General features: G+C 37.4%; 1 protein-coding gene across 6 annotated transcripts; it reads right to left on the bottom strand.

Annotated features, from left to right (window-relative positions):
* Positions 1–767: 767 nt before the first annotated feature.
* On the bottom strand, positions 768–27,293 carry LOC101741199 (glucose transporter type 1). Of its 6 annotated transcripts, none has more exons than XM_038011544.2 (2): positions 27,108–27,293; positions 768–3,274 (listed from the first exon to the last, which is right to left on the bottom strand). In XM_038011544.2, the coding sequence occupies exon 2, from the start codon at positions 3,249–3,251 to the stop codon at positions 1,869–1,871; it is 1,383 nt and encodes a 460-aa protein (XP_037867472.1). In that variant the 5' UTR covers positions 3,252–3,274; positions 27,108–27,293; the 3' UTR covers positions 768–1,868. The 6 variants fall into 6 exon arrangements, with proteins under 6 accessions (XP_037867472.1, XP_037867470.1, XP_037867469.1 ...); XM_038011542.2 differs by lacking the exon at positions 27,108–27,293 and adding an exon at positions 23,344–24,122; XM_038011541.2 differs by lacking the exon at positions 27,108–27,293 and adding an exon at positions 21,102–21,220.
* Between the last annotated feature and the right edge of the window lie 9 nt (positions 27,294–27,302).

The raw sequence follows: 27,302 nt of genomic DNA on the forward strand, positions 1-27,302 counted from the left end.
AACGTTTTTGCTTGCGATTCTTCCGAGTAATTGCGTACAATAGATTCGAGAAAACAATGGCTAATAGTTTATGCATTTGCACATACATTTGTATCGGCAATTACTATTACGTGTTGTTTTTTTTATTACATATAAAAACAAACGATCTGTGTCGAATTAAAATGTACTCTCTGTGTTCGTCCCTATTACGAGTAGGTATTTTATGTGAAAACCGATCGGAAGCCAGCTGCGTGGACTCAGTGCCGGCATGAAAATAAAACACTTCGGCTGACCCAGGTCGTGCCGTGGGACTAGTCAGTAAGAAGTAATTTGTGTCTTTATTTAAGGCTGTATATATCTAATTCTTCTTACGTTTTTATATTCAAACAAATTCACTAAATTCAGATTAACTCAAACAAATCTCAATGATTTCTCTGGTTAAATAATTACCACTATTATTTCAATTACAATTTTTTTTAAATGCTTGCGAAAAGCTGCCGTAAGATATAAATTATTTGTGATAACTATTTTTTTCAACGCAACCTGTTATAAGGTAACCACTATTTATTCCTTTATTTATCGAAAGAGCAATAAATTCGTATATAAATATATTCAACTTTCAAAAAAAAATCTAAGCAAAAAATACTTTACACAATTGATTTACAATTCTAGAGGACACACGTTCCGATAGAGATTTATCTCGAATAAAAAATATATTAGACGTGGTGGTTCTATTATTACTAATATGATAATTTATAAAAATGCTTATATAATGAAATAAATAAGTGTACATGTAAACAATTTGTTTTATTTACATTGTAAAAAGCATAGTTGTACATAATTATTAAAATATCGAAAACTTAACAACATATATACTTAAAATTAAATAGCGAGTTGATTACAATGTAAATAGATAATAAATTTTACATTTTAATCACGTACATAAGTAAAAATATTTAATAAATCGATTTTAAACTGTCGACACGATTAAAAACACTTTTACGGTTTAATCGCGGCAGTTAAAACAAAATTTAAATATTGATGAATAACGAACCTCGGTCTTACTTGACCACGAAACCTGTAAAACATTTGATACGTTACAAATAATATAGGCGAAAATAATAAACTCGCGATTAAGCCGTAAAACTTGTTTTAATTATGTATATATAAGAATTTAAAGAAATCAATTATGTCTCGTAAGCTGAAGAGAATATTTACTATAACTTCACAGCTGCGTATTGTTTTTTTTTTTTTTTATTATAATCAAAATGTAGCTCACATAAAAATATTATAAATAATTCGTTCTCTAAATATTGATTTAGAAAAAAATATATTCTAAAATACCTTCAATAACCATCATGTAAACATTTCATAGCTCGACGAATAAGTACTTCACATATACAGTACGTTACGTACTCAATGCTATTTGTGAATGGTAACCGAATCCTTCAGTCTTAGTGCGATGAGGGAAATCCAAAACATATTACGACGCCCGTGTGCCATCTACATTTACGTGTATTTCTAAATCTAAATATCACATACGAATCGTGGAAAGAGTGAAAATAAATAAACCAAAAAAAACTTTACGTCTTGCACCGAAAAATCACCTTCAATCTATCAAAACACGTCCAGTAAGTATGCTTAGTGGGAGTTTTTTAACGTTCTCCATAGCGTAAAAGTTAACCCAATTTTGTATGCAGTTGGAACAGCGCCCCTAACGGCAAACATAGGCAAACGATCCCATTCCATACAAATATGAGTTAACTTTTACGCTATCGAGAACGTTAAAAAATTCGCACTAAGCACACCGATTAAAGTATCACAACGTGATCTTAGACTAACAAGTACACTTACGTCTAAGGAATGCGGTTTACAACATACAAATTCGTCTACTTCTTGAAGAGAGCCGTCACCTCCTCGATCGTTCTGTTCTTAGTCTCGGGCAGCTTCAAATACGTGAACACGAAGAATATAATCAGTAGGATCGTGTACGGTATGAAAACGTAGTTCCCCAATGCTTCCGACATAGGAATGAACGTTAGACCCACGACGAAGTTCGCGAACCAGTTAACGAGAGCGCCGACGCTGACGGCCGCGCTCCTGGCTCCCTGACCAAACAACTCCGACAGGATCATCCACGGGATCGAACTAGGTCCGACACCGAAGAACGCGACGTACAAGAATGTGAATATCACGGCGAATATACTCATCGTCGTGTTGTTCTCGTACGTGAAGAACGCGATCGTCATCAGTATAGAGAATGCGGTCATGCCGCCGAGACCGCACAGCTGCAGAGTCCGTCGGCCGAGTCGGTCCATCAGAGGAATCGACACGAGGGCCATCACGAAAAGAATGCTGCCCACACCGATCACAGCTAACCGGGCGTCTTCTTCAGACAAACCGGCTTTTACAAATATCGTGGAGGAATAGTACAATACCGCGTTGATTCCGCCCAACTGTTGGGATAAATGCATCACGATACCAATCACGAGGGGTATCCTTAGGGCTGGGGTCGTGAACAAATCCTTCACGGAGAACTTCTGCTCTTCTCTGGCCGCTTGATCTTCAAGGTGCATATCGTTAATTTCGTTTTCTACATCGCTGCTGCCTCGAATTTTAGTCAAGGCCACTCTCGCTTTCTCTTCGTCGTGGGCGCATAGCAACAAATACCTTGGTGATTCGGGCGCGAACGGTAGCATAATTAATTGAATGGCAGCCGGAACGACCGCTAATCCGAGCAACAGCGGCCAGCCTTCGTCGCTACCCAAAATCACATCAATACCCAAAATCTGGCCACAGGTCATGCCGAATCCTACAGCTAATTGGTTTACGGTGCCGAAAGCGCCGCGCATTCTTACCGGTGCTATCTCGGAGACGTATGTAGGCGAGGCCGTCGTTGCGAAGCCACAGTTGATTCCAATCAGGAATCTACCAATGATGAGCATTTCAACTGAAGTCGCCAATTTACTGAAACCCATAAAAGCTGCTCCAATAATACCGAATGCTGCGTTATAGAGCAAGGCTTTCTTTCGTCCCTGAGTATCGAGCATCCAACTGGCAAGTGGACATCCAATCATGCCTCCTACGGCGAATATGCTGACGATAACACTAAAAATGAGCGACGGCTTCGCTTCGTAATTATCACGTACGAAGTTCTCTATGAATTTTCTCGGGGCGTTAATGACGCCGGTGTTAAAGCCGAATTGTAGCATTCCCAAGACGGCCGCGCTCACCGCGTACAGCAGTGCCCCCGTTGTACCACCGCTCGACATCTTTGCAGGACGAGACAAGGGACCTGAAATGACAAAAATAAATCTAATTTAATTAAAACTGCATATGCGTTACAGTCTCCCGACTCGCTAAAAGACGATTGGGCGGTATTCAAACACTACAGACCACTACACTACCACAGTCCACTACAGTCGTCCAGATAAACCGTAGTGGTCCCGCAGTAGTCGAAATTCGAATTTCGACTACTGCGGGACGGTGATTAATTGAGATTATGAGTTTGAACATGATTACGGTTCTATGGTCAAAGACTATTTACACTTCTATAATCACAGATTTCGCCAAGACTAGTTACACTATAGACAAATAATATTAAAGAGTTACAATATTAACCTATTCTCAATTTGACAACAGACTTTAAGCAATAACAAAAGTTTGACAATACACAAATAATATATGTATATATTGTTATGTGTGTGTGTCAAATACATGGTAGTGTGTGTAATATTTTTTTATTGATTTAATGTACATATATCTAATGCATAATTAAAAAAACAATTGCCCACTGCACTTCTTCTCTATATTCTCTATCAGTGTGGGAAGCCTCATACGTCCGCGCAATTTTCATAAAAAGGAGTACAAAAAATTTTGCTTTACGTATTAATATATAGATATCCGAAAGAACATCTCGTACTTGACAAATTTACGATTATTTCCAATATTATTATTAAAAACATTATTATTTGCAATCAAATGTAAGCTCTTATAAATGTCAATGTCGGGATCAATTTTATTTAAAAAAGATTATCAGTAGCCTTCTCCGTTGAGTGTCAAGAGAGAACGATAAACCAAATGGCATAATTTGAAACATTGTTTACGTAACTGATATCAACAAAATATCGTTTTGTTTCTAGATATGAAAGAACTTTAGTACATAATTTTCCTTATAAGACACTAACCGCAAGAAACCATTTTTGTGCTCTTAAGAAGTGAGTTTGTTTTCAACCGAAAGATCCAGAAAATTCAAATCTAAATCGTTTATATTAACTTAAATGTCACTGGAAACATGCTTGTTGAATTTCAAAACCTTACCCGTGACACATGCTCCAGAAAATTCTACATTTATAACATGTTTTTTTCTTACCGATGAAATATAATAGCTTACTTCAAAAAGAAAAATAATCGTAAGCACAAACTATTAAAAAATCATTTCATACGTGTATGTACTTTTTTTTTTATTGCTTAGATGGGTGGACGAGCTCACAGCCCACCTGGTGTTAAGTGGTTACTGGAGCCCATAGACATCTACAACATAAATGCGCCACCCACCTTGAGATATAAGTTATAAGGTCTCAGTATAGTTACAACGGCTGCCCCACCCTTCAAACCGAAACGCATTAATGCTTCACGGCAGAAATAGGCAGGGCGGTGGTACCTACCCGCGCGGACTCACAACAGGTCCTACCAACAGTAATTACGCAAATTATAATTTTGCGGGTTTCACTTTTATTACACGATGTTATTCCTTCACCGTGGAAGTCAATCGTGAACATTTGTTGAGTACGTATTTCATTAGAAAAATTGGTACCCGCCTGCGGGATTCGAGCACCGGTGCATCTCTTCAACACGAATGCACCGGACGTCTTATCTTTAAGGCCACGACGACTTCAAAAATACTTAAAAGACTTAAAAAATAAGAAAACATTCGGAAAAAGAAATGGTACAAACTTAAAAACGATACGTTAATTTATTTTTCTCGCCTCCTCCATTGATTTCATTCAGAAATAATAAGTTCTCGCGTGTTAAAATTAATAGCTCAATAACAAAAAATCTTCCAACCGTACAGAAATAACTTACAACACATATGTATTAAATTTAATTGACCGATTCAAATATGACGAGAACAAAATACAAACTTGTATGAATTCTAGACATCAGAATTTAAAAGTGTTTTTTATTCGCTTTTACGTCAGCGGGACTATATTCAACATGAAATATTTTACTACCTAAAGACGTCTGACATTTAAATTAGATTTAGCTTGTTTGATATTAATAAATAAATAAATAAATAATAAATAAATAAATATTTAGATAATAGATATAATAATAATAGATCAGTTATTGCTATATTGGGTACACTGTGCTTCAATGTGAGCAATATAAATAATATTACTACCAAGATTTTGTGTATACTTAAAATATTTCGATCAAATTTTGGTTTCTTCTCTAAAATCTATACGCAATTATGATGTATTTAGGTGATCTGAAGAAAAATTGTCTCACTACTAAATTAACCGTCAGACTGAGAGAGAGAGAGAGAGAGAGAGAGAAAAATTAACAATCAAGCTGAAATAAAACGATGTACAAATAAACTAATTCTTATCAATAAAGGATACAGTATAATTGATAGAATACATGATGACAATCACACTAAGATTTTTTATTAAGCTATAGGAATTTCGCCAAGATATGAGACTTTTCAGAAAGTTTTAGTAATCGGTAAATGAAGAAGCGATCCGTGGTTATTATGCATTAACACACTATAGTGAACACACTAAAGAAACCATAGACACAACCCAGTGAGTTTCTCGTCGAATCTCCTTAGTGGTTCGCGATTCTGATTCGGTGGTAGATTCAGGAAAGCACTGCTCTTACTAGGACCAGTGTTAGCAAAACCTCTCAGGTTGAACCTGTGAGCTCACCTACCGGTCCGCAAGTAGTTGGAACCACCCCTTAGGCTACCAACGATTAGGTATGAAAAAAAAAAGCAGCCCGGTTATCTTCTACGGGTTTTAAAATTGACATTTCATTGCCTTAACCTATTTTAAGAAAACGATCGAGCGCCGGTCAACCTGGGGCAAGGTAGACTGCTTTAGAGGGCGCGGCAAGTCTATCGCAACGTGGACTGACCAGATCAGTGTGCTTAGTGCGAGTTTTTTAACATTCTCGATAGCGTAAAAGTTAGCTCATATTTGTATGGAATGGGATCGTTTGCCTACGTTTGCCGCTAGGGTCGCTGTTCCAAATGCACACAAAATTGGGTTAACTTTTACGCTATCGAGAACGTTAAAAAACTCGCACTAAGCATACAGGACCCCAACCAATTTCCCCATGCACATAAGCCCAAGACTCGCAACCGAAATAGCGCAGCGAAATAGCATCGGGATGTAAAACCCGTCACTAAGCACATTATGTTCACATCCACTCTGCCCAGAGAGAGATATTAAAGAAGAAGAAGAAGAAGAAAACACAAAATTATCATCAAAAATGCAGAAAGATGATACTTTTTATAGATATACTGACAAACTGATAAAAAACCATACGCCGAACATAGCATTAAGATTATTATTAATTTCTACAGAAAAAAAAACTTGTAAAGATAATACATATAATATGACAAACAAGTAATTGTAGTCATAGCAAAGTAGAATATAAAATTTTAAAATATGTATACGACTCACTCACGACTACTTGACGCGTACAAGCGTTAGAACAAAACTGGATGTAGTAAAATTTATATCTTTGCTACGTTGAGTTTATCGTTACTGAGATAAGAAACGAGATCTCTAAATGAGATGAAACAAACGGTTGATTGCGATAATGCTTTTAAAATATCGATTGCTTGATAACAGCATACGCCAATAGACACAATGTGACAGCATGAATACTATCGTCGACCAAGAAACATGAGACAATCGTCTGATCGCACTCCAAGCTCTAGTTTTTTTTTTTAATTAGTCATTTTTTTATACCACACATCCACATAGCGAATTCTGTTTTAAGTACTAGTATCCTCTTCCCTGGGTAGTACTCCTTAGTGGTGAGGGTCGTGACCAACCTTTTGTATCACTTTCTCTCCCTCGATTTTCCTGCAACTGTTTCTATCTCTGGCGTGGGGGGCGTTGCGAAATGTGGAATCAAGAGCGGAGCGGATCTGTATAGTTTAGTCTAGGTCTAGTATAGTCTCCTTTTTTATGATTATTTTATTGGGTTATAGAACAAGTTCATCTGGTATTCAGTACTCTTTAGCAGTTAGTAGGTCTGAAGGGTAGGGCAGCCGTTGAACTATTATATACTACTACCTTAGAACTTATATCTCAAGGTGGGTGGCTCATTTACGTTGTAGACGTCTATGGGATTCAGTAATCACTTAACACCAGGTGGGCTGTGAGCTCGTCCACCCATCTAAGCAATAAATAAATAAAAATTTACCGGGGCCCGCAAGCATCAACAACGTCAATGCCGCCACACAACTTGACACGTAAGTTCCAAATCTTGATTTTGTTTTTTCGAACTTCGCGTAAGACATGTCATAGATATAGAGAAACATTATAGAAGGCATTTCGTCTCAGAGCCGGATATAAAAATTATGTTTTGAAACCCAATGCAAATGAAATTAGCGAAAACTGTAGGGTTGAATCTAATAAGCGATGACTGGATCATCTAAAACAGTTACAATAAATACTTTCCATGCAGCCACGTAAAAATACAAATAGAAGCAGTCTTTCCTTAGATCAAAGGATTTCTAATGTTCCATAATAAGTCTAGGGTAATCGCTTATCTGAATATCTGTAAGCGATAAAGATTGTTTACTATTATCTTTGATGGCAATAAAAATAATTAGATAGTCGTTAACCGACAAATAATCATTGTAGGCAATAGCGTTATCAAATTTTTTATTTGTAATAGATTAAATGTTACTCTACAAGAAAATCCTGCAGCTTCGTCTGTATTCAATTTGTAATATTTATATTATACTCGTAATTAATGTAATCCAAGTCAGTCCACAATCTACAATATCTTTTTGCGTCCAAAGCGATACCCTCCATTACTGTCTAAACGAGCATAACCAATGTGTACACTATTGCATTAAAATAACAAATAAATATTATTAACTATTAATAATGCGGGCGCCAAAATGGCATTTGCGAAATGGTAAGAAAAACTTTACGGTACATCCATAAAAACTATTGATAAAGACACGTACCGAGAATTTGACACAGTCGGTACAATTACCATGACTAATTAACGGATAATAGCTTAATGTTTGGTACCGACCGCAAAAACATCTGTTTCGTTCAGCAATTCTGGAACTACCACTGGCATAGTCAAGTTTTGACTCAACAGCCAATTTAAGATTCCAAAACTACGAAAAGAAAGTTTCGAATACATTCCGTGGATAAAATAAACAAGAGATTGTTGTGCAACATATAAACACGAGATGTTTATTCAACAGCACAATTAAGGAATCTGATGTAGGAGGAAAAGGAGTACCGGTATTCACGTTGTGGTGGCGGCTTCGGTAAGCACTTCTCTGTGAGCGGGTCCACAAGCCCAATCCAAAAAAAAAAAACGTGTCTAGTCTCAAAATTCAAAAGTATTGAATAAAAAAAAGCGCAACCGGCATTTCTAGAACGATTAATGAATTGAGTGAAGGAGAATTTCCTTGCTTGGCATCAGCTTTAGCGAAAAAAAAAGTACAGAATTGTCTTTCGAGAAGTTTCTTTTGTCTTTGGAGGTTTGCAAATGAAAAGACCATTTTAAAGTTATAATGAATATTTGTTTTATGTAGTATTTATATTGAAACCAAGGCGAGCGTTCGCCGTGACTGGTTTAGCAATTCCAGTCACAAACTACATTCATTTCAACATATAAAATAAAAACAAAACACTATACAAATTTTCCTTGAGATCACTAACATATTTGTTTTTTTTTCTAAAAGACTATTTCTCAGAAACCGTGTACCTGCGGTGAATACATTAGAAAAAAAAAATACAATTGACACATCCACAAATATTATTACGATGAAAAAAAGTCTTAAAGTTTCTTTAAAAACATTATCGAATTAAGTCTAAGTCAGTCGCGACACGTACCTTATATGAAATGATTAGCACTTCCACTAACTTTCGATTAAATTTTGTAATAATTTCAACAGAATATCAATACTTTGACGGTTCACTACGGCGGTGTGAAACGCACTGATGGCGGACGTAAGGTCGTCCGAGTGAAACCGATGTTAAGGTGCAGACACACTGGGGCATTTGTTGATATCATTAAAATTCGAATTAAATTAAAATAAAAGTTCAGCCACTCTGAGATTAATGAGAAATGACAAGACAAACAAACAAACAAAAATGTTCTTCTTCTATTTCGTGATAATACATACATAAATTTGTGTTTAGCGGAGGTCGTAGTCTAATATTTCAAAATTTTATGAAAGCGAATTTTAAATACTTATTACTGAAATTTTTCATTAGTATAAAATACTTTATAATTATTATGGTTCGAACAGCACTGTGAAATAGATGTATTATTAGATAGGTACCAAGTAATAAAATTTAAAATTTAACCCTCAATCCAAGACAGTTTGCTTTTAGTTTTAGTTACAGGAAACCTCATTTTGATTACAGAATTCTGGATCTTTCTTGACCGAATCTTTAAATATGTACCTGAGTATACATTTAAAAAATCTTTTAGAATAAGTTTTGCTATACTTAGTAATACATAACGACCTACCATCCTTATTCAGCCAAACTTTATCACTAGTATTAGTAATTACAGACCGGATATCCATAAATTATAATGAAACTGTTTTTCTAATGATTTATTCATTTTATTGTTAATAACCCTTCACATACTCTATGCTAAAGTTCAGTTTTTCACCGACAACATATTAATTATCATATAAAATAACTATTATCTCAGACTTCAAAAACAACTCACAAAGATAAATGAGAAAATAATCAATTGTACACTCGGATACGAACATAACTTGTGCTCCAAGCTTTACAATCGTAAGAAAAACCAGTTTATTCAAGCACTAACATTGAAGACAATAACAAGACTAAAATTACCTTGCGCGGTCTCATTAATTCCAGCAGACACGTGGCATTTAAATATGTACCTACTCGGATATTTAAATTCACGGCACAGACTGTCTAGCTCCATCTTCTACAAGCATTACTGACCAATCATTCATTTGCAATAATTTTATCAACGCCTTATTTCTCTACCAGTCACACGACTGGTAGAGAAAAAAAAATCAAACTTGATTGTTCTAAAAGAAATAAAGTTCAGAATCCAAAAGCTAACTATCAATTTTTTTTATTTATTGCTTATATGGGTGGACGAGCTCACAGCCCACCTGGTGTTAAGTGGTTACTGGAGCCCATAGACATCTACAACGTAAATGCGCCACCCACCTTGAGATATAAGTTCTAAGATCTCAGTATAGTTACAACGGCTGCCTTATCCTTCAGACCGAAACACATTACTGCTTCACGGCAGAAATAGGTAAGGCGGTGGTACCTACCTGCGCGGATTCACAAGAGGTCTTATCACCAGTACTCACAAGGTCAATCCGATATCGAAGTTTCTGTAAACACGCTTCAATTAAAATCATTAGAAGAAGTTTCTTTTTTTAATTTCTACTAGAAAAACAAGTTTAATTACAGTCAATCGTAGTCGAAAATATGGTAAAGAACAGTTTGTTATTACGATGTCTGTGTTGAAAAATAATTCTTGTAATTCGAACGACAAATTGAATGAAATAACAGATTATGCACAGTAATTTTCTCTATTCAGAAAAGAAGTCTGCAGAGAGACCTTGGGAATACTTTTATTTAAGGAATAAAAATAACAGATTTGTATGTGTTTAATAGTTTTTTTACCTACCTTATTCGCTGGTAGCTTAAGAGGCAATTCCAGCTACGACCGGACGGGTAGGTGAGCGTACGGGCTCAACCTGTGAGAATTTGCTAACACCAGCTCTAGCAAGAGCAGTGCTTCGCAGAATCTATCACCGAATCGGAATCGCGACCCACTGAGAAGACCCGGTCAGAAGCTCAGTCGGCTTTGTTTACTAATCACATGAATACGATTTATACGTCGTGACATCCTTTTATTGATACGTTATACGATGTACTGAGACGTGGTCGCTCACAATGTGCCTCATGAGAAGGCTCAAGGTCACTCAAAGAGCAATGGAGAGGGCTATGCTCGGAGTTTCCCTACGAGATCAAATCAGAAATGAGGAGATTCGCAGGAAAACTATGGTAACCGACATAGCCCAAAGAATTGCAACGTTAAGTGGCAGTGGGCAGGGCACATTGCTCGTAGAACGTTCTTGAGTGGCGATCGCGCACCGGAAGACATGGTGTGGGTACGCCTCCCACAAGATGGACCGACGACCTATTGAGGTTCGCGGGGATTCACTTGATGCAGGCAGCGCAGAACCGATCTTTATGGCAAGGCTTGGGGTAGGCCTATGTCCAGCAGTCTCCTCCCGGTGATGGTTATGGGGCGACCTAAGGGAGTTGAGGCTGCGCCGCACGCTACCGTCACTCTAGCGCGCTGGCACCAGGAGGACGGGACGACGCGTCGGCGGCTGCGGACTGCGATGCGGTCCGCATTTTCGTCGTCGCTGTCGTCGCCGAACATACTATAGAAGGGCAACCCGGTGTATCGCCTTCCGACCCGGCAAAGGCCTATGTCCAACAGTGGACTGATAAGAAGAAGTCTGTGGGCTGATAAGAAGAAGTATATTGTACTTAAAAACATTAATAATAACTTAAATAGCAATACAAATTACCCTTTGGACCCTGGTCAGGATATTAATTAGGTCAAAATAATGAAGTTATTGTGTTGTCATCAGTCTTAATATTCGTGTGCAAATTTTTGAGTTTCAATCGAACGTCTTGAAGTTGGTTAAAATTACATTCAAAGATTCCGTTAAATATATAAATAAATAGATACGGGTTACGCTAGCAAAAACCTGTTAAAAAAAGAACCATCTAAACTTTAGATTATAAATTTTAGTTTAGATTAAATTGTAAACCAATAAAATGCATTCAGAGCTAAATAAAAAAATCAGAATAACACGTATTTTTGCTTCTGTTTAGAATTATCTTTGTTGCGTCATTACGGTTCTTAATACTCATGTTAATTAAGGAATTGATGCGAAATCGGTTACCCTAACTTTATATTCATTTGTTACATCATGTAATTTGAGTAACGTAATTATCGTTTTCATTGAATGTTGTTTGTGCTAAAGGTTCAATGACATGCATAACTGAGCTGCGTTGTCATGTTGAGTGGATTTATGTTATTGGATAGTATGTATGCTGTTGGTATACCTTTAATAAAAAAAATAAGCCTGGCTGATAGTGAATCTTTGAGAATCGGCGGTGTTCATAATGTCATCTAATTTTAGGATAAAAAGTTTATAAGGTGAGGTGACAGAGAGAGAAGAAGAATCTAGAAGATAGACCGATGTCTATCTAAAGTTTACCTCTGACGTCGGTACTACATATCTGGACGCATGTTTACAATTGATTCACAATGATCTACTGTTTATAATAACAGTCACAATAATGGCGTAAATTGTATTATCAAATGACAAACATAAAATTACGTCGAACCGGATATTTTAACGAATGATTATATGTGCTATGAATAGATTTTTTTTAAAGGAAGATAGATTTTTAGATATTTAATTTGCTGATTAAAGCCTACGATTTTGGGGTTGGTCAAATTGTGGATTAAAACAAATTACAAACTGGATATCACCCGTTAGATCAAGGCAGGGAATTACAGGGAAAATTATTATTTTTTAACGAGATTTGAAAGACATATTACTCGGTCCTGGTGTTGGAAGGTATAGGGCAAGGCACTATAGCGTCAATGCAGTCGCCGATTTTGAGATATCACGCTTAGTCTCCAGTTTAATTACGGCTGTCTCTTCAAATCGGTGGTGCAGTAATTAAAGCCCCTGACTGTTGCACCAAGGATCGTGAGTTCGATTCCCACGTCGGGCAAACATTCGTGTGATGAACAGATTTGTCTGCTCTTTGGCTGGGTGTTTATCATCTATATATTTATATGTTTAAACTTGTAGGTATGTGTCAGTCTCTGGTACCCATAACACAGGGAATCCTAAATTGGGGCCGGATGACTGTGCGTGATTTGTTCCCAGTTGTTATTATCATTATAAAAATTAGAGTACACGACTGCTTCTTGGCCGAATAATCTTACGGCACTAATGATGAAGAGAGAAATGAGGGAGGTGAAAAGGAAGCTAGATTTGCAGAGATAATAAAATGTGAAAGTTTTTGTGTTTGAATTTTTGTTACTCAATCACGCACATATGTCTGAACCGATTTTAATGAAATTTCGCGCAATATACGCTTTGTAGACTTAATTAACAGACATGATCCGCGCAACATCGGGTATATCTTATATACGTACCAAAAGAAACTACAAATCGTCTGGTAGTTTACGAACCGGAGAAGGGGGCATAAGTAACTCTTTATACCGGAAAATGTAACATGTTTTTATTCTATTTTTGTTTTACAAATTCTAACTGAACCGTGGTGTGTACCACGTGGCGTGATTGTTAGTAAATATTTATTTATTTATTATTATCGTGGAAGTTATTCGAGAATGCAGTATAGGCACGTATTTCCTTAGAAAATTTTATAACTGACTGCTGGATTTGAACACCGTATCATATCGCTTGACGCATGCACAGAGTCGAATATAATAATGTATGGTTTTTTCATGTTCAATACTACAATTTCTGTTCTTGACCTAATTAATTTTATCTCCTTATTATTTTAATACTTTACATTGTTTAGTTTATCTATGCTTCCTGTTATGCATAGTTTATAGGAAATAGTGAATAATCTTATATCTTCTATATATATATAAAAATGAATTGTTGATCGTTTGTCTCGCTAAAACTCGGGAACGGTTGGACCGATTTGGCTAATGTTGGTCTTGAATTATTTGTGGAAGTCCAGAGAACATTTAAAAGAAAATTTAAATAAATATCAAAATGCTCGGAAGTAAATAAAAATTACAGTTTTCTTTTCCCTTTGATGTGTCCCCCGTCGGACGGATTACTTTTGTTTGTTTTAAGTTTATTTTATACAAAAGTTTAGGTATTTTATTTATCGATTGAGGCACTATGAAGTCTGCCGGGTCAGCTAGTCAACAATATTTGTATTCAAATCAATATTACGGTGGCTCATTATAATTTTTTATTCAGTTAAATTCAATAATGTATATACACAATTAGAAGTACTACAAATCTGTACCTAAGTCATTTATATGATCGCGATGAAGAGTTATTAATGGCACTCAGGGTACTTGTTAATGGCAATGGAGTTATTAACGGCACTTCTAGGAAGGATTTCTTCAAAGTACCGTCGTCGAACGATAGGTGGCACGCGAGTGTTTTCAACAAATGTGTATGTTTCGTGCATTCAGTCGTAGACAGAGCGAAGTGTATACCGCATTTTATTATACACGTGAATTATATTTTAAAAAGGCAGCAAACCGCATTTGTCACCGACGAATCAATTTAAAGTTATCAACCCCGGAAAAACCCAAGGAGTCATTTCATTGGTTTTCCCATTTGTACTTCAAAACAGTAACACAATAAACAACGACGATATCACAGTCATATCTTATTTGATACAAAGAATTACAACCTTTTTTTTTTCTTTTTCCGGGCCGGGCCCGAACCTCCTACGAGGTCCCCGCGCATAAGGGGCGCATGGGGGATCTGCATGGTGTTGTGAGCAGACTCGAGCCCAAGGATTTTAGGGCCCACCCACTAAACGACTCCCCTGCACTCGTACACCCGACGTCCGATCCCCTCCGAGACCAGAACCCGGATGAGGTAGGGGGGGTTACCGCGGTCAACACTACAACCAGACGGCGCGGCTCACCCTTTTTTTTTTTTTTCGGGTAGAGGGCCGAACCTCCTACGAGGTCCTCGCGCAAAAGGGGCGCGCGGGGTATGTGAGACTCAACGATCTGCATGGTGTTGTGAGCAGACCCTAAGGACGCCCAGCCGACGGAGCCTTCGAGGTGAATCGAAGGCTCTGGAACGTCGGCCGTTTCGGTACGGCAGCCCGTCAGGCCGCCCAGACGGTGCCGCTGGTGTCCCGGAATACCCCACTGGACCAGAACCAGCCTGCCTGTCGGGACGCGATACACCGCCAACCGGTCGCTCTATTTACTCCTCGGCGGCGCACTAGAGTGCTGGTAGCGCGCCGCGCGGCCTCTACCCCCTCAGGTCGCCCCTTGAAGAGAATTACAACCTATACATTCCATTTTTTTGTAGGGAAATTTTATTTTGCCAAACAAAAATGTATACAGATACAGATAAATTGCTTTGTATTCCTCCTAACGCTCGTATTCCTAAAACTATCACTTGTAAAAAATAAATGCCAATCATTTGCTTCGCTTCGACGCGAAGGAAGAAAACAAACATACTTTCGCGTTTATAAGGTTAATAAAGTATGGATTTATACCAGATAACCCGATCATAATATTATGTTGATCACTCGACAAAGTGACTAACAGTCTACATAAGCTTACCGTCCAAATAAATAGTCCCTATATATTTATATTGTCATTACTACAACTACGACTTAAGTCTTGTTCGGACTAGGCGAGTATTTTAGTCGAGTACCGAGTAATTTAGTGGCTAAACTACTCGCTACTCGCCCGAAAAAATAGAACAAAATGGATTGACTTGACTAAATTATTTACTAACCTACTCGACTAAATTTTTGGTGCTCAGACACATTTAGCTATTAAATTGGTCGGTACTCGATTAAAATACTCGCTTAGTCCGAACAAGGCTTTAGTGTTTCGAAGACTAGAAAACCACGTTATATCAGAGATAAGACGCACTTAATCAAATATTCGATCAACAAAAATTAAGCTGATCGACTTTAATGTAATCAAAACTACTTTTAATAGGTAATATCCGTATTAATCACTAATACGATATTGAGTTATGGAAAATCGATTAAATACAATTTGATAGGGCACTGATTAGAATTAGTTGACCGGTATCTCGCGTAGTATTTATTTCATAATATGTACAAGTCAATTTGGTTCACATGTAAAATTATTATCTTCAAAGACTAAATTTCGGCCATCGATAAATTTTGTAATTTCGACCTTGAAAGACTTTGGACTTTGGACGCGTTATAATGTCCAGGGTAATCACGGTTTTAAGCCGTGTATGAAGAATTTCTTTTGACACTGTAAATTTAGTTTTCAAGTTCAGATTAAAATCGCACTACCTTGCACAATAATATGGATCTTACGATATAACTGTACAAGTTGCTATTTTGTATTTACTTCCATATTTTTATATTTATTTGTATTTAATCGTATGTAAGTCTATCTTATATTGTATTAATTTTTCACATGTGTATATGGCTGGTTTTAGTGTCACGCGGACCGTCAGTACGGATCGCTCCGCACAGACCGATCTGTATTAATCCTAGGGAGCGTTTTAGAGTAATGCGGACGGGTCCGTATGGACGAACGTCCGCGCGGACAGCTCCGCAGCCGTCCGCATGACGCGTCCGTGCCGCGGAGCTAACCGCGCGGACCGCTGCTCGCGCGCCTCTCCTTGCATTGAGCGTTTTAGTATCGTCCGGAGCGCACGCATCAGCGCAGTACAATCATGGCAATATGTCGTTGATCGATGAAATTCGTTTGAGGAAATGTTTGCGAGATGCCTCTGACGCGCAGTACAAAAACCAGACAGACCAGTTTATTTCTTGTCTTTGACAGTAGTTCGTTAAAAATCCTGGTCGACATACGAAAGTAGTTAAAGAATTTTGTTTCGTCAGCCCTCGAATTGCCGTATAATGTGACCAATTCTTACGCGTCAGCTCTCTGCTCTATTAAAGGGTGAACATGCAGTTTCCTTTTTCGCTTATTTTTTTTTTTCTTGTGTAATATAGGACAATATGTAATATCACTCGCCACGTTGGATGCATTGCGCGCGTCTGTACACAGCGGCGCTGCTCAGGCTGTCAGGATGATACTAAAACGCCATATGCGGACGGTAAGCACGGATCACGTACGCGCGGTCCGTACTGACGGTCCGCGTGACACTAAAACCAGCCTATAAGTACCTATTTATTTTTATGTAAGTTTATTAAGATATAGCACCGTCCAGTTTACTTATGCCTCTCCCTGCAAGGTTGCCTGGAAGAGATCGCTTTTAACCATAAGGCCCTCAATTTATGTCACCGACTATTATTTATTTCATATGCTTACTCTGTACATGTGGCACTCTTATTATAGTTGTTTTTTGTTTATAAAACCAATATACATACTGTAATAAGCGGTAGGTAGCGGCTTGGCTCTGCCCCTGGTATTGCTGAAGTCCATTGGCGACGGTAACCACTCACAATCAGGTGGGCCGTATGCTCGTCTGCCTACAAGGGAAATAAAAAAAAACCGGAAAAATGTTCGTGGTCTGAAAGATAAGACGTCCGGCGTACCTACTCTTACCAAACGATGTCACCGTGCCGATGTACGTATCTCGTACACAAGTACCAATTTTAGTAAGGAAATGCGTACTCAACATTATGTTCCTTACAATATCGTGTAATAAAAATCAAATTTTGTAAATTTGCCTAATGACTGGTGACAAGGCGACATGCGTAGTTACAAAATTATTAATGTACATATTTCTAGTACTCCTACCGATTTGAAAGGTTGGACAGCCTTAAAGACGGTGGTAGCGCATTGTGACATCAAAATTCAAAAATAAAAATCATTTATTTCAACTTAAATGTCAGTATAACACGCTTGTTGAATGTCAAAATATAAATAACAATGTTAACTCTACCACACCGGTACCAAAAAAAAGCCACAGTCCTGAGAAGAACCGGCGAAACAAACTCAGCGGGATTTACGATATACGACGTAGATCCTGAGCTATTAACAACAACTTATGCAATAAATAAAAAGATGTACCGAAATCTGGTCACCACAAAATGAAACTCGTGAAGTGCGTTAGCCAATGAAGTTCTATTTAAAGACATTTTTTTAACAAGAAGCTTTATCAAAAATCAAAATAAACTCCCGAGAAATTCTCTTTTCCTGTGTACATTTTAATTAAATGTTATCTTAATTATGTTGTCGTGATTTCCTTTAGAGCATTTCTTCACGAGCGACTGAACGCGCAACTTTTTTTTTTCCATCACGATACAATACGTGGACACAGAGCACGACGTGTCAGTAATATCTACATTTTTCCACGAAGACAATTCTGGTAAAGGAACGGCAAAAAAAAACGTGTCGTGTAGATTTTCATCGACATCTTACAAAATCTTCTTCTTCTTCTCAGTCGTACACTCCTGGCGGAGTGGTTGTGGTTACGTATGTCTTATTGCTGGGTTGCGGCTTTTGAGAGACTTCTCCATCTCTCTGTATTTGTGGCGGTACGTGTACATTCAGTAAGGTAACACTTCGTAGATGACTTAATCAAGAATACAAAATAAAATTACATAATTAAATAATTACAAAATAGAAAGGACAAATATTTTTGCTTCACAAAAGATTGTTGTTGTTTTCTTTTTACTTTATTATTCTTCTTTGTCGTTCCCTCATTACTGAGGATCGCGAGCGCATGTATGCAAGTATGTATATGAAGATTCGATCGAAGAAGGAGATCGGTCCACTACCGCCTGTTGGATGCTGCCTCCGACTGACCACTTTATAGTGTCTGACCGCCTCATTGCTTTGGCTCGTTTCCCCTCGACCTGCCCAAGAATGAGAAGCTTTTCTAGACTATTCCTTGGACATCGCATGATATGTCCGAAAAAACTGAGTGTTCATTCTTGGTAATCAGTAAAGAACCACCTATTGATGTAGAGTTGTTTTTACTTTAATTAGCCGGAAACTGGAACCTTACACACAGAATCATGGACGATGCGTAAAAAAACAAAAAAAGAAACTCATACCGTATCTTGTATTGTATTTGAATACTTGGAGAATGATGTCAGACAATCGTGATTAAGAGTCGCGCCGAGAAGATATTAACATGATGTGTACTACAATATTAAGGCAGTATGCGTAAATCTATATAGGATATTTTTGTATGTCCTACTTTTACGAGACCATATAGCTGAGATGGTATAAAACAAATATTCATACTATTTCTATATTTGTCTAGGAAACTGAGAACAACTTGCCTTTTGATATACGGATACAGCGCTAAGGTTACTACAATGTTAAGATTATCTTGCTGATATTAGACTTTAACACAGCGAAGATAAGATCTGTTGAATAACAATATGTTTCGTTATGTTGCATTGTGCACGTGCGAATATTCCTTACATTTAAGCAGAGATCTAATGATGAGTGGTTCGAATCTTCAGAATACCTCCACCAGAACAATCCTTTACCTACACTGACACTCCGTTAATTCACAAGGCACGGGAACTAAAATGATGGGGTTCGTTCGCATTCATTTGGAAAAGTTTAAAAATACAAAAACAGTTGCGTAAAAATTAGTGGAGTGGAGCTGTATGCTTTGGTTTTTCACCGGTGCCTATCGTGATAATACTCCGTCATATTATTTTGAAACAATGTGAGCTTTTGACGGATCCTGATAATCTAGCCGCAATATAAAACACTAGGTGATTTAGTTTCGTACTAATTTTGTTTTTCTTTTTTTCTAAATTGGCAACATTTGTTACTTTACAGTTTTCTTGACCACGGAATGATATGTAGTGTAGATAATATGCAACGTTGCATATTGCAGTGTGACGTGTGCTATGTCGGGCGACGCTCCTGCGCGGGCAGTCGTTCACCTAAGCCAGCTAAGGAAGGTGTGCAATAAATACCTATTTCATCAGTATTTCATCAATCATCAGTATTTTATTGAAGAACCCAACCATATGCTGACTATAGAAACTATTTTCATTTGAATTTTTTTTTATAAGGTATTCAAAATGAAAACAATGTATACTAAAATAGACAGAGAAAATGGTTCGGTGCCTTTCTCCTCTCCTTTCTCTTCTCCCCTGTCTCTGTCCTGATTCTCTGTTCATTTTTGTCTAGTACAAAAAAAAGAGAAATAATGTTTTTCCCAGCTTCGTTAACTTGAATTTTCACTAACAAACCAGCCCTGGTAAAACAAAATACTCGATTAAGTCGCAAAATTCAACTCTTGTAAAAAAGCAATTATTAAAATCCGTAATCTAAACGTACACAACTGGTTCGAAAAATGGATGTCACGACTATGCGAATTACTAACATTGCTTTTCCACTAACAGTTCGTTGACAATTTTTTTTTTTTGTTGTCATCACTACATAGTATAAAACAAAGTCGCTTTCTCTGTCCCTATATCCCTATGTATGCTTAAATCTTTAAAACTACGCAACGGGTTTTATGTGTTTTTTTAAAAATAGATACAGTGATTGAAGGGGAAGGTTTATATGTATAATAACATCCATTAAATAGTATAGAAATCAATAATAAATTACAGTTTCCGAAGCGAAGCGAGGGCGGGTCGCTAGCGTGTTCATATAAAGATAAACCTCATATTATTATTAACATAAGGTGCACTCTTGGAATGATACCAAAAAAATGTACGTGTAATATAAATTAAAAATTAAAAAATACCTTATAATATTGGACACCATAAAACTTCAGTCGCGAAAGTACAATATATTTGAATGTTTTGTTTGTTTGTGTTCTAAATAACCAACCAATCAATCAAAATAACACAACATTGCTAAATACTTTGAAAGTACAATAAAATTAATTGGCGCAAAACGCTGTTTACTATATATTGTTTAACTAAACGATTGTGAGAATTCAATAAACCCACGGCATTCGTACAATGACCTACTTCACAACTACAATAGAACGCTAGACGCTAAAAACGGTAAACGATTTTATTATTGGCATAAATCAGCAAGTCATCTATCTATTATGATCTGTGATAAGTTTATAGCCCATTGGGATTGATACTGACTATTAACTGGTAATGGCGATATACGGAATAGTTCCAATATTTTTAATATTATTGTTTTAAAGGATTAACGAACGCATGGTCTACCCGATGTGTCTTCGGAATCTTCCTGGGGATGAAATCCCGTCCTTTCGCCAGAACGGGTACCGGCGAAGGCAGACTTTCGGCGCTCACTATGCGGCACCATTTACCCGTGCATTTATCATCTTAAAGGCACTAATCGTCTTACGAAATTCCAATCCTGTTCCATACAGCGTGTCCTTTACCAATGCCTGTAGAGAACCCTCAGATAAGATGCTCGCCATAACAAATTAGATCCACGTGAAGGGAAGCAGTAAATGTCTATTTATTTATTTATTTTTATTGCTTAGATGGGTGGACGAGCTCGCAGCCCACCTGGTGTTAAGTGGTTACTAGAGCCAATAGACATCTACGACGTAAATGTGCCACCCACCTTGAGATTTAAGTTCTAAGGTCTCGAGTATAGTTACAACGGCTGCCCCACCCTTCAAACCGAAGCGCATTGCTGCTTCACGGCAGAAATAGGTGGTACCTACCCGTGCGGACTCACAAGAGGTCCTACTACCAGTAATTACGCAAATTATAATTTTGCGGGTTTGATTTTTATTACACGATGTTATTCTTTCACCGTGGAAGTCAATCGTTAACATTTGTTAAGTACGTATTTCATTAGAAAAATTGGTACCCGCCTGCGGGATTCGAACACCAATGCATCGCTTAACACGAATGCACCGGACGTCTTATCTCTTAGGCCACGAAGACTTCAAAATTGTCTAATCTAAGCATTATACCGATATAGCTATATGTAAATTGGCCTAGGATTCAGTCATTCGTTCATTGATAACGGTTCAATTATTTTATTATCAGTAAAGTCATCGTCCGCTTCATTGAGAGACGTAAACGGTTCGCGAGTCGCATACAACGGTGCGCCTCGTGACAATGTTGTACAAAGTACCAACAATATCTATTTACGTACATACATTAGAAAAATAAAAAAATCATTGTCATATTTCCGGACACGTGACATGAAACGTGGTTTAGTATTTTCTTAAGTATAGGTTAATTGAACCGTATATTTTAGAAATATTTACTACTACATTTTGCCCGCGACTTCGTCCGCGTGGAATAGTTCACAAATAATGCTTTAATTTAGAACAAAGGTTAGCATAAAAAACTTTATAGTGAGCCAACCTTAACATATAGACATATTCTGCCGCGGACTTTTTTTTTAGATCTTTTAAAAGGGAACAATTCTGTCATACATTATTTTAGCGAAACTTAACCGATTCTGCAGCGCACGCAACGCATGCTCTCAAAAGGGGAAAAAAGCCCCATTTTGAAACATTCTTTATTGGTGCTCCGCTTGTCTTAGCGTGATGTTAGCCTTATAATCTTCCTCAATAAATGAGCTATCTAACACTGAAAGAATTTTTCAAATCGGACCAGTAGTTCCTGAGATTAACGCGTTCAAGCAAACAAACTCTTCAGCTTTATAATATTAACTATAGATTTTATTGTATTTTGTTTATAGAAGGGCAGAAAAATCACTTCCTATTCGGTTATTGATAATAGCCTGAACTCTATCTATTGCCAGCTGATATTACTGGTGATATGGAGGATTGTATGTTCACAAGGGTAGTTACTTCTTTCTACCGACCTAATAAAGGCCGGTAGCCTCAGAGGGGTATTATAGCTTCTCCGAACTTGTAAGCGAGCTCACGTAGTTCAATCTAAGAGATTTTGCTAAGATCAGTGCCTCACTGAATCTATCGCCGGATCGGAATTACGATGAGAAAATTTGGCTTAGCTTAGTATACTGTTGCCCGTCGAAATCTTACGATAACCGGTGATTAAAATGTCTAAAAGCACCGAGAGGAGATAGGGAGGATCTGTGTACGGATACTGATCCGATATCCGACTGGGCTATCCAACGCCCGCGCCGGCGTCTCCAGAGAAGAAGATGGCGGAAAGAAAGACTCACCTGACCTTTTCTTTCAATTTCTCCTAGAAGACTAGGTGATGAGAAAGGCGCGTAAGGTGCAAGACTAGCCAGGCAAAATCAACTAGCAACCAAACCCCATCGAACTCCATCACTCCGGTTAGTAGAGGGTCATACTCGCTCATGATTGTTATATTTTCAATAAGAATATTCTAGTATGAAAGCTTTAGATTACATTACGGCGATGGACTGAAGTCTTGGGTCAGTCACGTAGTAGCCACGTGAAATGTAGTTTTGTATCGCTCACGTAAGAGCTGTTAGAAGTAAAAATTTACTTCCATTTTTTAAATTATAAAATAGTATACCTACCACCCTGTCTAAGTAGTGATGACGTAGGCTGTATTTCCATTTCCCAATGTACACAACGAATTTCCAATATCACTCTAAAGAATTGCACTCAAACATTAAACGCACAGCAAAGTAGTTTTATTTTATGGATTAAATTCTGAATCTTCTAGAAACAAACGACACGAGAATAGTTGTTTTAGCAACACATCACTTAAAATACTGGCATCATCTGCATAGTGATGCTAAACCATTCAAAAGGAATGCGAATAACTTAAATAAATATGTTTGATGGGTTACGTGATTTGAATAGAAATCGATGTAGTTAAAATATTTCAATTTTATTGCTTCCGAAGCCCCACATAACGAAGACCGGTTATCAGCGATAATAACGTCGCGGACTCTGATATTCTAACCAGTCCGTCAAAAGACACGTCATAGAATTCATTAAATAACTTTAAGTACCAAAAATTAATCACTTTGTGGACTCTGTTCCGATGACGAACAGTAGACAAATATTTACTCAGAGTTGCAAATGACAAGTACCGTAAACTATCCGAGGCAGACGCAAAAGAATTGATACCCAAGCCGAATAAAAGAATGTTCATTTAAAAATTAACTTGCTCTTCTAAAAAGTTGTTTTGTTGATTTTTCACTATCCATATGCCATAAATGCCATAAATCTCAAAAAACTATCTTTATGTAGTCAATATTCGTACACAGTTGCAGTTTCTTGAATTTCTTTCATTAAGCGCCTTATTCACGATCCATCTTGCTGTACGTCCCGCCAAGGCCATGCACGATGCGTTTAGAGCTTTTTTCACGATCCATCACATCAAAAAAATGTTGTGTTGCCGACAAATCAATGTCAAACTACGAGTGAGATTTTTGAGCACTGCTTCTACGAGTAATAGTAGATTCCAACTCAGCGTGGACCATTAATGAGTTTATTTAAGCGGCGTTACGGTGTATTCGATTTCTGGTGTTAGAATCGTGTCAGCTGAACCAGGAACATATCGCGGAAACTGAAGTCTGTCGAAAAGTGAATAGTTTCTTTCTTCGTCATGACAGACACCTAGGGCTAAACAACGCAGACCCGTCCCCACAGGGGTTTTCTTTTTCGATATCGCGCTACAAAGCCTGGCACAAAGGTATAATTTATAAAATATACGAGTGCCAGAAAGTTCATGCTCATCATGCGAGACTTCTTGTTAAACCATACATTTCGGTATCTAGTCGAGGGAACTTTTTTTTTTTATTGCTTAAATGGGTGGACGAGCTCACAGCCCACCTGGTGTTAAGTGGTTATTGAAGCCCATAGACATCCACAACGTAAATGCGCCACCCACCTTGAGATACAAGTTCTAAGGTCTCAAGTATAGTTACAACGGCTGCCCCACCCTTCAAACCGAAACGTATTACTGCTTCACGGCAGAAATAGGCAGGGTGGTGGTACCCACCCGCGCGGACTCACAAGAGGTCCTACCACCAGTAATTACGCTAATTATAATTTTGCGGGTTTCATTTTTATTACACGATGTTATTCCTTCACCGTGGAAGTCAATCGTGAACATTTGTTGAGTACGTATTTCATTAGAAAAATTGGTACCTGCCTGCGGGATTCGAACACCGGTGCATCGCTTCAACACGAATGCACCGGACGTCTTATCCGTTAGGCCACGACGACTACAAAACTCGCTGTCTTCCGCGACAAATCTCAGCCGAGGTCCCGCAAGGCTCGGCTCTCTCCCCGCAATTTTTTATCCTATATATTAACAATAAAGCCTGGTCGCCGTTTACCCAGTTAGTCCTTATTGCGGATGATACGGCTATCTACTACTCGAGTAAGAAAAATCATCGCTCATGCATAGTAAGCTCCAGATCGCGGCCACCAATTTAAGACAGTAGTAGTAAGAAAGTGATGTATCCACATCAATCCTACGAAAATCACAGCAGTGCTCTTCAAAAGGGAGCGTCTACCCGACACTAGTGCTATTGTCTCGGCTCAAATTAGGCGCGGTAACTCCATTCCCACCATCAAAATCTTTAGCCAGTCTGCCGTGCGCCAAATACCTACCGTGCGTCACCCTAGACAGAGGGATGACATTTGATGCCTACATCTAGATAGTATGCGACCGTGCCGCTACTCCTACTCGGTCTACTCTACCCCGTGATCTGCAAGCGAAGTAAATTGTTCCTTCGTAACAAGGGGACACTATAAAACATACATACGTTCCGTCATGACCTATGCAAATATAGTGTTCGCCCACGCGCCTCGCATGCACATAAACTCTCTCAGGACATTCAATACCGTTTCTGCAGGTTACACATGAAGAATATCGACCTTCAAGACGAACTACATTTAAAACAGTTACGTGAGTATCTTAAGGTAGCATCAGAATGCTACTCCGACAAGGCGGCGCGACAATTATCCAGGCAACGCAAAGCCACTGTCACCCGAAACACGTCAAACATGTACTTTATTGTACAAAACTTTATTGACAACAAACTTCCAGCAATGGAGAGCCAAATGAAAGAGATGAAAGTTGTCATACATATACAAACAGAAGAACAACTTGTGTGAAGAAATAGATCGTTGACGCCTATGAAAATAATGTATTCTATCTGTATACTTTCTCATTATGGCAATGAACGATTGAGTGAGAAGACTCGAAGGATTCTAGCCTAGCATGATATCCAACAGACAACATTCAGCCTAGGGTTGTGTAATGGCATACACTGTAGGACCTTGCTGTGAAATGAAGTGTAGTCTGAACCATGCCACATTCTCTTCTTTGTGACCTTGCACAATAAATTTTAAATGAATAAATAGACACAGTGCATTTTCAAGTCTCTTCATAAACATACACACTGGAATATTTTATATATGTAAATGCAAATATGCTTCACAACAGGAATAAAATACACCTACAGGTAACTATACTTGAGACCTTAGAACTTACACCTCAAGGTATATAAAGAACTATTTATTATTGCAGTGGTTCAAATGGAATATTAATTTGCTACTTTAAATTTATTTATTTACCTTTAAAGAAACACTATCCTTTATGTTTTACGGGTTTAGGACTTCTACATCTCTTATAGGTCTGAAATAATTTAGCTGGCATAAATCATACTAGAGTGCCTCATATATAAAGTACTTCTAATAAAGGTATATATTTTTTCTTTTTTCAGTTAAGTTTACACATCAATGCAGTGGAATATGAGAGTTGAAAATGATATAATTTACTGTGTTACAATAAGTCACTTTATGTAGGGATTTCAATTAATTTCAATTAAGACACTGACTAGATAATTTTATCTCTACAAGCTCTTACAATGCAGCCACATCACAGACACGCCTATCCCATAAGAACATATTTTGGCTTTAGATTTAAGATTCTCATTCATTTAATACACTCATTACAATAATATTATAGAGAAACATTATTTTTCTTCATTAAATACTTCACATATTACTAGCCAACTGTTGAATACAGCTCTAACTTGTGAGGTATTCCTCTCCACCAAGATGGAATATTTAATAAGATGGAATAAAGATTATTTTAGTGTCAGCTTTTTATTTTAAAGATCTTCAACAAAAATATCGCACTTTTAAATATAATTTCCTAGTTTATTGAAACAGTACCATAGTGAAGTTTAAGAAACGATCCATAAATAACTATTTGGAAGTAATTTATGCATGTCTAAAAAAAATTATGAATTTGAATAAGATAAAATAAAAGTACCTGGAAGTCAGCAAATAATTTAGTACAAAATAATTTTACCTTAGCATTAGCTTTTATTAAGAACACACGTTCCGTTAAATCATACTTTAGAAGAAAACACTTTTTAAAGCACTTAAGTAAATAAACCAACCGAAAAAAAATTTAACAAATAACTAACACCACACTTAACAATTTAATCTCATTTCATGATAAAAATAAAATTGTATGTACTTTAATTCAATTTTTGAATTATTC

The sequence above is a fragment of the Bombyx mori genome, chromosome 6, assembly GCF_030269925.1.
Source record: "Bombyx mori chromosome 6, ASM3026992v2".
Lineage (NCBI taxonomy): Eukaryota > Metazoa > Arthropoda > Insecta > Lepidoptera > Bombycidae > Bombyx > Bombyx mori.

Bases quoted from the DNA above. Each gene is read 5' to 3' on its own strand.
- LOC101741199 (XM_038011541.2), bottom strand. From the start codon at position 21,201: ATGGTGCCGCATAGTGAGCGCCGAAAGTCTGCCTTCGCCGGTACCCGT. The intron at 3,275-21,101 runs GTAGACCATGCG...TTGTCATTTCAG, and splicing joins AGATTCCGAAGACACATCGG to GTCCCTTGTCTCGTCCTGCA.